Source organism: Mauremys reevesii, linkage group 6 (assembly GCF_016161935.1).
Source record: "Mauremys reevesii isolate NIE-2019 linkage group 6, ASM1616193v1, whole genome shotgun sequence".
Lineage (NCBI taxonomy): Eukaryota > Metazoa > Chordata > Testudines > Geoemydidae > Mauremys > Mauremys reevesii.
In genome coordinates, this window is record NC_052628.1 from 47,601,959 (window position 1) to 47,614,043 (window position 12,085).

At 45.0% G+C, this 12,085-nt stretch overlaps 1 protein-coding gene across 4 annotated transcripts in view; it reads right to left on the bottom strand.

Moving 5' to 3' along the window:
* Positions 1–12,085, bottom strand: part of MCCC2 (methylcrotonoyl-CoA carboxylase 2) — an 88,624-nt gene that overhangs the window by 23,665 nt on the left and 52,874 nt on the right. For 3 of the 4 annotated variants that reach the window (XM_039545319.1, XM_039545318.1, XM_039545320.1), the window contains exons 10-13: positions 10,330–10,425; positions 8,854–8,926; positions 8,538–8,614; positions 1,662–1,728 (exon numbers count right to left, since the gene is read on the bottom strand). In XM_039545319.1, the coding sequence (XP_039401253.1) occupies positions 1,662–1,728; positions 8,538–8,614; positions 8,854–8,926; positions 10,330–10,425 (313 nt within the window). The remainder of the gene's footprint in view (positions 1–1,661; positions 1,729–8,537; positions 8,615–8,853; positions 8,927–10,329; positions 10,426–12,085) is intronic. The other variant, XM_039545321.1, reaches the window with a different exon arrangement.

The following is a 12,085-nucleotide window of genomic DNA, read 5'->3' on the forward strand; positions in this document are numbered from 1 at the left end:
TGTGCTCTTCTAATCGCCCTGGTGTCTGGCTGTGCGTAATCAGCGGCCAGGTGATTTGCCTCAGCCTCCCACCCCGCCATAAAGGTCTCCCCCTTACTCTCACAGAGATTGTGGAGAACATTGCAAGCAGCAATAACAAAGGGGACATTGGTTTGGCTGAGGTCTGAGCGAGTCAGTAATGTGCACCAGAGCGCCTTTAAACGGCCAAATGCACATTCCACCACCATTCTGCACTTGCTCAGCCTGTAGTTGAACAGCTCCTGACTACTGTCCAGGCTTCCTGTGTATGGCTTCATGAGCCATGGCATCAAGGGGTAGGCTGGGTCCCCCAGGATAACTACAGGCATTTCAACATCTCCAACTGTTATTTTCTGGTCTGGGAAGTAATTCCCTTGCTGCAGCCGTTTAAACAGAGTAGTGTTCCTGAAGACGCGAGCGTCATGAACCCTTCCCGGCCATCCCACGTGGATGTTGGTGAAACGTCCCTTGTGATCCACCAGTGCTTACAGCACCATTGAAAAGTACCCCTTGCGGTTTACGTACTGGGTGCCCTGGTGCTCCGCTGCAAAGATAGGGATATGGGTTCCATCTATCGCCCCACCACAGTTAGGGAATCCCATTGCAGCAAAGCCATTCACTATGACCTGCACATTTCCCAGAGTCACTACCTTTCGTAGCAGCAGCTTAGTGATTGCTTTGGCTACTTGCATCACAGCAGCCCCCACAGTAGATTTGCCCACTCCAAATTGATTCCCGACTGACCAGTAGCTGTCTGGCATTGCAAGCTTCCAGAGGGCTATCGCCACTCGCTTCTCAACTGTGAGGGCTGCTCTCATCTTTGTATTCTGGCGCTTCAGGGCAGGGGAAAGCAAGTCACAAAGTTCCATGAAAGTGCCCTTATGCATGCAAAAGTTTCGCAGCCACTGGGAATTGTCCCACACCTGCAACACTATGCGGTCCCACCAGTCTGTGCTTGTTTCCCGGGCCCCAAATCGGCGTTCAGTGGCTAGAACCTGCCCCATTACCAGCAGGATCTCCAAAGCGCGGGGGCCCGCAGTTTGACAGAATTCTGTGTCCATGTCCTCATCACTCTTGTCGCCGCGCTGCTGTAGCCGCTGCCTCCTCTCCTGGCTTTGCAGGTCCCGGTTCAGCATTGGCTGCACAAGAATGCGTGAGGTTTTTAAAACGTCCATGATTGCTGTCTTGAGCTGAGCAGGGTCCATGCTTGCTGTGCTATGGCGTCTGCACAGTTCACCCAGGAAAAAAGGCGCAAAACGGTTGTCTGCCGCTGCTTTCACAGAGGGAGGGCTGAGGCTGTACCCAGAAGCACCAGCGACAATGTTTTTTGCCCCATCAGGCACTGGAATCTGAACCCAGAATTCCAATGGGCGGGGGAGACTGCAGGAACTATGGGATAGCTATGGGATAGCTACCCACAGTGCAACGCTCCGGAAATCGACGCTAACCTCGGTACATGGACGCACACCGCCGAATTAATGTGCTTAGTGTGTTCGCGTGCACTCGACTTTATACAATCTGTTTTAAAAAAACGGTTTCTGTAAAATCGGTATAATCCCGTAGTGTAGACATACCCATAGATGCTGCCTCAATGCCTGAACCTGAATGACCCACAACAAAGCCTATTAGTCAGGTTTACTCACCTGTGATGTTCTGCAAAAACACAATGGGAATATTTCTTTGGCAACATAATTGAATAAAATGAGTTCCCTGCAAACAGAGTAAAGGTAAATTGTTAAGAGATGAACGAGTGAAGCAATATCTACATTGCATCTACTTGCATCCGACGAAGTGGGTATTCACCCACGAAAGCTCATGCTGCAAAACGTCTGTTAGTCTATAAGGTGCCACAGGATTCTTTGCTGCAATATCTACAGTCACTCTGTTTGATGTTATTGTCACTCTACTTCCAATGGACATTTTGCTATAGGCTTCAAGTGGGAACAAGGGCAGGCCCTGATTTGTCCCCTTTATCATAGGGGACACACTGGGGGCAGGACCTACTCCTCTTCCCACTAAAGTCAATAGCAAAACTTCCACTGACTTCAGTGGAAACAGGCGCCTGTGAATAATGTGTAGGTTCAAAGATAAAGTAACAACTAATACTGTATAATGGAAAATAAACAGATAAAAACCACAGTTATGAGTGAAACCTCATTTTTACATTCCTTCTAGTGAAATCTACCCAAATCCTCGGTGCCTTACCTTTCTTATTTTTCCAAACTACTGCAGTATTCGATTTCTCCATCATTTCCATGGAGCACAGAGGAAATTCTGTCTTTTTATTCTCTCTCTTCCTCCCTCTCCTCATTTCCTAACTAAGGGCTATTTTACCTAATGAAGAAATGGCAGCAGATTCCTCTGCAATCAGTTACACTCTGGTAATTGCTGCCATTAGAGGTGGGGTTAATTTAAAGAACAGATGCAGCAAACAGCAGGTAACAAAAGTAAGGCTATATCTACAGTAGCACTTTTGTCAGTAAAATTTTTGTCAGCCAGGAGTGTGAAAAAAACACACCCCTGACTGACATATGTGCTGGTGTGAACAGCGCTGTGTCATACAGTGGTTACACAGAAGACCTTGCAGCGGCCCAACTGCAGCAGTACAAGGGTGCTGCTGTAAGGGCTGTAGTGCAGACTTAGCCTAAGGCAACAAGAACAATGCTGCTGTATAGAAAGCCATTAACAGCCTGAGGTCACTGCTCCTTGCAGTTCCAGGGAGGCAGGGCAGCCTGAGGAAAGACTCCAGGATAACCTCAGCAGCAAAGTCAGTTTGAGGCTGCACTCAAGAATTTGAGAAACTACAAAACTTTTTCTTAATTTTACTGGCTTTGTCCATTGATGTTTTGTTTTGCACATTAAACAACTGTGCCTAAACCATCTTTGGCAAACCTACCCCGAGTCATGCAGCATTTGAGAATTTTTCCATCCCCATCTGCCCCACTCTAGCACTTCCAAAGGCCTGGTTGTTGCGGGGTGGGTGACGCAGGGTTCAGGTACAAAAACATTTTATTGTATTAAGTTTGGAGGAATCCCATGCAATTGACTGAACCTGAATGCTGACTGAAATGCTGACTGACTTGGAGAGGAGGTCAGGAAGACAAAGAACCCACTAGCTCATTGAGCATGGCCAAGATCAGTGAGGCAAGGCAAAAATGCAGAGTATTTACAAAGCATCAGAGTAGTGAGATAGTCCACAAGATTATTTATGCCTGTGAGTCATTGCCAAGGATATTTTAGGCTTCATACTTTCAGCCTATTACATATAGTTAGTTTTATCACAGGTGAAGATAAAAAGAGCATGTTTTACATTCTTAGGTAAACCATAGAAAAATAACCAACAAGCTGAAATGGCTTTGCCACATTTTTGGGGGGTGAGGGGAAAACCTTAATTCTGTAACACAATATCTATTCTGTGATAACAGTAAAAAATAACAAAGCAGGTGGTCATACTGATACTGAAAAACGTAAACTTGACACAAATGAAAGACTTGGCTTTTCAGTCAATATTACATATTTTCCCTTCATTTAAAAACCTTATTTATTCTCTGCTAATAGAGCTTAAATTAAATGACCAATCTTTCAGACTATAAACCCAAGAGGTGCACCATAGCAACTGAAAAAACTCTGACCTTTTCACAATACTCAAATAACCCCTAGTTGCTAGCAAAGAGGGGAAAACTGATAATACACATAGAAACACTAAAAAGACTATGGAGAAAAGCCACAGTAGGCAAGGTCTGCCATTTTAAATAGGTCTGTATAGTTTTGGAACTGTTAAAAATAGCGTGTGCTTTCTTCATTACATTACCAGGTTATGGCCATTACAGAAGATAAATCATATGTTGTACAGACTAAGCTAAAAATTAGGTAAGGGTCTCATTTCTTTAAAAAAAAATAGAGCAGAGCAACAGTTTGATTGTTCTAAATGCTCTAATCTGTATAGTTAATCAGATTGCCTTGAAATTTGGTGTGCCTCATGGGGAAGCAGGGTACAGACGGTGATCCAAATCTGGGGCCATTTGAACAAGGGGTTCCCAAGATACTGCCCCTAGAGGAAAAAAACCCCCAGCTTTTCTTAAAGTTGACATGTTCAGGTAACATTTTTTGCTCACATACAGAGACCAAACCAGGGCTCAGATCATCACATCAGGATCTCAGATGCTTGAGGGTTACCTCAACAGAGTGCATGGCACTCACCTTCCCTTTGGGGGAAATCAAATTAAAACATTTTTTTAAACAGAGTTTGCTTCTCCAGTTAGGCACTTTAAGGGCATGTCTTCACATACAGCACTACAGCTGCACCACTGTGGGGCTTTTGTGAAGACTCTACTGCACCAACAAAAGAACTCTCATCAGCCTAATTAATCCACCTCCCCGAAAGACAGTAGCTATGTCAGTGGGAGAAGCCCTCCAGTTGACAAAGTGCTGTCTACATGGGGGAGAGGGGGTTAGGTGGGTATAAGTAGGTTGCTCAAGGATGTGGATTTTTCACACCCCTGAGCGGTGTAGTTATACTGACATAGGTCTGTAGTGTAGACCTGGCCTAAGGCTTATACACCCCATGGATTACACTGAGAATATACAGAGTGAAGTGCTAACTGTCCATAAAACTATCTCTATGTCACAGGACCTGGATGGCTTCAAGGACACATTATGGTTACCAATTCTGAGCAACACTCTAGTCACTGTGAGCAAAAATCCAACCTAGGGCAGAAATCTGAAATTAAAAAGAAAACAAACAAAAAAAACCCAGGCATATTGCTCCAATCAGCCTCTGTCAAAGGGGAATTTTTATTCTGGGGAAAGTCCCTCTCCCTACCTTGCTTTGTGAGCTGGGATCTGAGCGCTCCTACCCCCACCCCCCACAAGGTCTCTGAGCCCAGCTCTCTGTCCCCAGCTCTCTGTCCCCATGTGTGCGCCAGGATCAGGGGAAGGGATTAACTTCCCTTTCCTGCTCCCCTCCCCATGTGAGTATGGTTCTGGAGGGCCCTTGCCTTTCTAGGGGTGTGAGCCCCTCTACCTATACCTCCCTGAGGTGAGCCAGGATCTGGGGAAGCCCTGCCCTCTGAGTGGTGAGCTTAGAACAGGCATGCTTGGGTCATGCACCAAGAACACACTGCTGAGACTGGCTGAGGAGTGAGGAGCGAAGAATGGGTATCAGAAACTCTCCAGCACTTGGTGGAGGGGAGCACTCATTGACATGAAAGGAGCAGTTCACGTCTCAGAGCTATTGTTTCAGGCTGTACTAATCTCCGTTAGGTATTCTCTTTCATCTGAGAACATCTCATTGAGACAGATGGGCCACTGAACACCTCTGAAGCTGCTATGCTGCTGATGGATGCATAGAGGCTCTCTCTTATAGTCTCCTCCTAATTTCGTACAATATTATAATGGAGCACCAACGCGACCCTCACTATGGTTGGGAAGTCCTTCTTGTTAAAAGGATTACTCTTCTTAATGCTCTAAAATACATGTGCTTGCACAGATTGTCTCATGGTACTGTAGGAATAGCAATCCACATGTGGAGTCATTGAGCAAGGTGTTCCCAAAATACAGTCACAAGGGGAAAAAAATAGTATTTCATTAAGTTCACAGATTCTAGCAACTCTGAAGTTTGAAACGCACCCTGGGCAGAAATCTGAGCATAAACTATGAACAATTGTGAAAAAGCTGCCTCTGTCCAGGTGTGTGTGTGTGTGGAGGGGGGTTGTTGGTATTTTTGTTTGGGGGGGAGGGTATAAAAATGTAATCTGAATACAGCAGAATATTCAGAAGATGCTGCAACTATTTTTAAAAGAAAACAAAATACACATGTGAATGTTCACGAGGTTGGGGGGAGAGGTGATTAGGGCTTCAAAAAAGTTTTAAGTCTGCAGCAAGGAATGGGGGTACTATGGAGATGGGATAAGTGGGAATGGGTGGTTGGGCAAGGAAGAGGGTTTAGGGGACTCAGGTGAAAGGGAAGGGGTAGCACAGGAAGTTGTGGGTTTATGAATGGGGGGGGCAGTCAGCTCTGAATTCTTCCCTTCTGTATGTGCACTGGGATCTGGGAGAGCCCGATCCCTGACCATTGTGTGTTCCGGGATCTTGGGGACCTTACTAGCCTTGGGGTGGGGTGTCTCGGTGGCCATACATAGCCCAGGAAACTTGAACATTTACTCATGACGCTGCTGTGGATTTTTTGAAAACTGGTATTTTCTCAGGACCAGGGCCGGCTCCAGGCACCAGTGAAGGAAGCAGGAGCCGGGAGCAGCTAACAGAAAGGGGCAGCACTCCGTTGGTTATTGGGGCGGCACGTCCAGGTCTTTGGCAGCACTTCGGTGGCAGCTTAGGTGCTCCACTTTAGTCTTCGGTGGCACTTCGGCGGCAGCTCAAGTGCTCTGCTTTAGTCTTCAGCGGGCAGGTTCTTCACTCTGTCTCTTCCTCTTTGGCAGCACTTCGGCGGCAGCTCAATCGGGTTTGTTTTTTTTCCCTTCACTGATTGGGGCAGCAAAAAAGCTGGAGCCGACCCTGCTCAGGACCTTGCTCATATCATTATGATTGCTCCACTTCACTCCTTCACCATTCAGTACACTACACCCCACATAATTAATGCAGCCGGAGTGAATGCAGATAATTCTCAGTAGTTATTGCCAGCTCCAGAGGGCAGAATAGAGGTTGCATGGACATTTACCTGAACTCTTTATTTTCCTGGTTTTCAGAAGTCTGATTTGTGCTGAATTTGATGTTCTGGAAGGTCACCGGTTACTAGGCAACCATAACTCTGTGTTAATTAAGTTTTCTGCCATTTAACAGGAGAATATGAGTTGGACAAGTCTGATGACAGAAGTGGCTGAGAGTTACCACCAAGTTTCATGGGAGGACTCTGAACACTATCATTCCATTGTTCTGAACATGTACTCTATCTGGAGGTTGGAGGTTGATAAACTACTCTTATAGTGCCAGATACGATGGCATAAATAAGAAGAAGAAAGAGAGAAAAAATACTCCCTTGCTTTCTTGTTGACAGGAAAGCTTTTGCAATACTAATCACCAGAGAATACTGAAGGTATAAAAGGGCAATGAGGTCTTTACAAGCTGCAGAGAGCTGCAGAAAACAAATGTCACCAGAAAATGATCTTATTTATTGCAATCCTTAAAGTTCAAAGTATTCTCCGTTACACGCAGCTCAACTTTGTGCCTTGTTTCATGCCACCTATGAGCCAAGCAAAATCTTTTCCCTTCTTCAACTTTCTCCCAAAAGCTCTCTCTTTCCCCCAGTCTTCTTGCACTAACTTCCTCACCAGTTCTGTGAGGATTTCACCAAAAGAGACCAGGATATAGGATAACTATTGCCCTTCTTCCCCGCAAAATAGAAATTCAGTTTGGCCTTGTTACTGGTTTCTTTAAAGAATCCAGAATCCCATATTTAAGACAGACAGAACTTGGCCAGTAGCCATCTTCTCACCTAAAGAGCCTCTCTGTTCCCTGATCCTTGTGTAAAAAGCACTGACATATTCAGATCATTGTACTGGAGTAACACTTTTGTTTTTTTAAAAAGGAGCAAAATACACTGTACCGAGGTTGTAAAGAAGATATAAGGATGTATATCAGGGATTGGCAACTTTTCACATGTGGCCCACCAGGGTAAGCACCCTGGCGGGCTGGGCTGGTTTGTTTACCTGCCACATCCACAGGTTCGGCGGATCACAGCTCCCACTGGCCGTGGTTCGCTGTCCCAGGCCAATGGGGGCTACAGGAAGCGGCGCAGGGCGAGGGATGTGCTGGCCACTGCTTCCCACCATCCCCATCGGCCTGGAGTGGCGAACCGCAGCCAGTGGGAGCCGCGATCGGCCGAACCTCCAGACGCGGCAGGTAAACAAACTGGCCCGACCGACCAGGGTGCTTACCCTGGCAGGCTGCGTGCCAAAGGTTGCCGATCCCTGATGTATATTATATCTTTATTTTATTAGTTAGTTTATTTCAGGAGTTACCAAGGAGAAGTATGAAAAGCAAACCTATTGTAAGCCAACAAATTGGATATCAGAATGAGAAATAAGAGTACACTAGAAATTTTCACTGGGACCAAATTCTTACCAATCACTAGAAAAATTATGATTTACTGTAACATTTCAATTTTAAAGTTTAGAATTTCATCTAACAATTACTTTTTAAAGCATTTGTATTGACTTTCCTGTAACAGCTGGAGGTTTTAGAATTTATTACTTCAACTGTGTCATATCCATACAGCTTTGATTGCTCTTCTTGTAACTATACTTTCCTGTTACCATGTCTGCCTCTTATCTGAAACAGTTATGGTAACACCATCTTTTATAAAATAAAGTCAATTACTTTCAAAGTCTATCAAGGAATTTTGGTCATTTCATGTTCACATCAGATACCCACACAGACCAGTCCATCCATTATTACAAAAAAAGGCCATTTTTCCTCTTGGAAATTCTGGTTCAATAGTTGAGTTCTCAGTAACAATGTTCAATTTAAATTTGAAAAGAGGCTCAACAACACATTAAACTTGCCTTCTTTGCTGACTCGGAGAAGAGAACTCCATTGTTTCCAATAATTCCTACTGGGTAACCAAATAGTCTAGCAAATCCTGAACAGGGAAAAAAGAAAAACAAAAAGTTACAAATTTTCAGGTTCTTTGATTTCACTATAAAAATGCAGAGCTAATACTGTTTTCTTGATGCAATGATGTGTCTCTTGAGGAAATAAATGTTTTTATTATTAAATAATTTTAAAGCTCAGCACAATGGGTGAGCCAAACAAAATGATGCCACCTGTAAAACTGGGAGAAATATTTACAGAATAATTTAAAAAAAATGTTTTAAATACCTGTGATTAAGGTATCCCCGTATAAGGCTTTGAATTCATCAAATTTACTTCCATCTACAATTCTAGCAATGACCTTAAGGGGGGGAGAAAAAGAGGAAAATTAGGCTCCCCTCCTTATTTTAGTTTGCACTAAAATTTGCTTAGAAAGACAGAGTGCACTTTGAAATTTAACTTGTCATCATTTATTCAAGGGATTTTGAAATAACCATTTCATTTTGATGGCAGGCAAAAGTTAGACTGGGGGGAAAAGAACCCTTTTGCCTTATAAGTTATGCTTTACCTCTATTTTCATGAAAAGAGGGTCTATTTTAAAGGAGATTTAAAGCTTGAGAACATCAGGTCCCAAACTTTACAAACCTTCAAAACTGAATTTTAATTAAGTTCTTCTGTTTACGCCCACGTCAGATAGAAAAACTGTTTTTTCCAGGCATATTAACCACAAATGGATACACTCACTATACATTTCAAAGATAGAAAAAGCTACATACATTCATTTGCCAATCTCTTTAGAGGTACATGCATATGAAGCTTTGCTTATGTTTGGGACCTGTCATACAACAATGGACGATCAGTTTTTAAATTACCAAGATTCGGTTTTGTGACTAATCATATGAGCATAACCAACAAGACACATGACAAAAGAAATGTCAACTTTAAAGAATAGGAAATTGGAGTATTAAAGTACTTCAGTGTCCCTGTAATGAAAGTGAGACTTCATGTCTCCTGGCAAAGTATTTAAAGGAGGTTTCAAGCCAGGACTCTTAACTACAGACCAAATACTGGTCTTGCAGGCAGTTTCAGTAAATAGACTTTGCACATGGGACCTTATGCAGGGGGAATTGGAGAGAATGCAGTCCTCCTCCCCAACCCATAAACAGTGTGTGAACTGATTGTGCAGCTGTTACTGAGGCCTTGGGGCCCTCTAAGAGCATGTTGTGATCATTAGATGTGCAAAGTAGTGCTACATATTGTGGGGCAGTGCTCTGCAGGGTGAGACCTGTTTGTGTGGCTGGGAGAGCTGAACTATTTCTGTTATGTTTGAGGCCTCCAGAATCCTTAAATCAGGACAGAATCCTTTATAATTTAGCTCTACAGAATTAGCAAAAAAAGAAAGCTGAAATACTGTATCTGAGCAGTGGCCAAGTGGTATAGAAGACTCTGCGAATGCATTAGTTAACTGTAGTCTTGGCAACCTTTTTAAAATACTATTAAACTCTAACCTTTGTTGATGCTTTTTTCAACAGAATAATAGAAAAGGGTTACATTTTTAACAATGCATTGACATTTTACTGGGTTTACCAAAACAAGAACATTTAAAACATTAGAAGATCCTATAATAATGGAAGATTCATCAAGCCCAATAGCTGTATTCTGAAGACAAATGTTGAGGAATAAATGAAGCATGCCTTCCTGCACGGAAATTGAGTGCAAAAAGTATTTTGTGTGTGTATTTTGCAGCTACATTTTTATCTATACCTCTTTGACATCAAAGTTTCTTTTAAGCTGATCCCCAACTATTCCATATAATTCATCAGCAGGATATAAAGGTTCTTCTGATGGTTCTACTGTTACCTGCAGCAATTTAATAAAGCTATTAAAATGACAAAGAAATTATTTCACACCATAATAAACCAAAACAGCCTAGTGAATTTACCAACTACCCTGTTCATACCTACCCTTTCACCACTCATGCTCAAATCACTCTACTCACTTCCCGCCTTGTTTTGCATCAAGTTCAAGCCCCTTACACAGAAGGGTCTGAACAGCATCAGTCCTCACCTTCTTTCTGTCCCTAACTTCTACTACTGCACACCTCACCTCTGCCCATGCTCTACACTGACAATTCCTCCCACTTTACCAAAACTTTTGCATCTTTCTCCCATTTGCATATCAGTACCCTTGTCCCCAACTAGATACCAGGGTGGTTGGCACACTATAAACAGAAAAATATTTTTTCCAGGCCATTACTTATGTTTATATACCCTCTCCTCCTTCGGCCAGTGTACTCTAGCTCCTCAATCTGACCCTCTGACTTAAGCCAATTCCTCCACTCGGGGTGAAAGTAACTTAGAGGACTTACCGGTACTCCAGAGTCCTTAATTGGGGGGGGGCGCTCAACCGAAAGAGGCATGGCCTCTACCAGAAGAGGCGGGTCCTTTAAATCCCTGGGTGCTTTAAATCAGGATTTAAAGGGCCTGGGGCTGGGGCAGCGGTAGCTGGGAGCTCCTGGCCCTTTAAATCACCCCAGAGCTACCAGCTGCAGAGGTGGTTGGGAGCCCCAGGGATGATTTAAGGGCCCGGGGCTCCAGCTGCCGCTACCGCAGCAGAGCCCCAGGCACTTTAAATCATCACTGGAGGGGGTTCCCGGCTGCCACCGCTACCCCGGGACCCCAGCCTCTGGTGGAGCCTTAAAGGGCTCGGGGCTCCGCTGCAGTAGCAGCAGCCAGGATCCCCATGCCCTTTAAATCACCCCGGAGCCCTGCCACCACTACCCCAGGGCTCCGGCAGCGGGACTCGGGTGGCGTTTTAAAGGGCCCTAGAGGGTAGCGGCAGTGGGAGCCCTGGACCCTTTAAATTGCCACCCGAGCCGCACTGCCGGAGCCCTGGGTAGCAGTGGCAGCCGGGGGCTCGAGTGGTGATTTAAAGGGCCCGGGACTCCGGCTGCCGCTACAGCCCTGGGCCCTTTAAATTGTCCCCGGAGCCCTGCTACCGGAGCCCTGGGGAGGCAGCGGCGGGGCTCCAGCAGCTATTTTAAGGGCTGGGGCAGTAGTGGCTGCCGCAGCCCCGGATCCTTTAAATAGTCGCCGGAGCCCGACCGCCTCCCCAGGGCTATGGGGATGATTTAAAGGGCCTGGGGCAGTAGCTGCGGCAGGAGCCCCAGGCCCTTTAAATCATCACCTGAGTCCCACCACCGCTTCCCCAGGGCTCCGGCAGCAGGGCTCTGTCAGCAATTTAAAGGGCCCAGGTCTCCAGACGCTGCTGGGGGTCCCAGGCCCTTTAAATTGCCGCCAGGGGAAACCTATCCGCCCTGGTACGGCGCACCAGCTCTTGCCGGTATGCCATACCAGAGCGTACTGGCTTACTTTCACCTCTGCCTCCACTACAAGCCATCCACCCTTTACGTCAAACCTAACCTATTATTTTAAAATCAACAAGACACATGATGAACCTGAATTATTAATGATTTGACTGCACCCCCTCCCTCTCCACTTCCTTTGTTCTAAAACCCAGA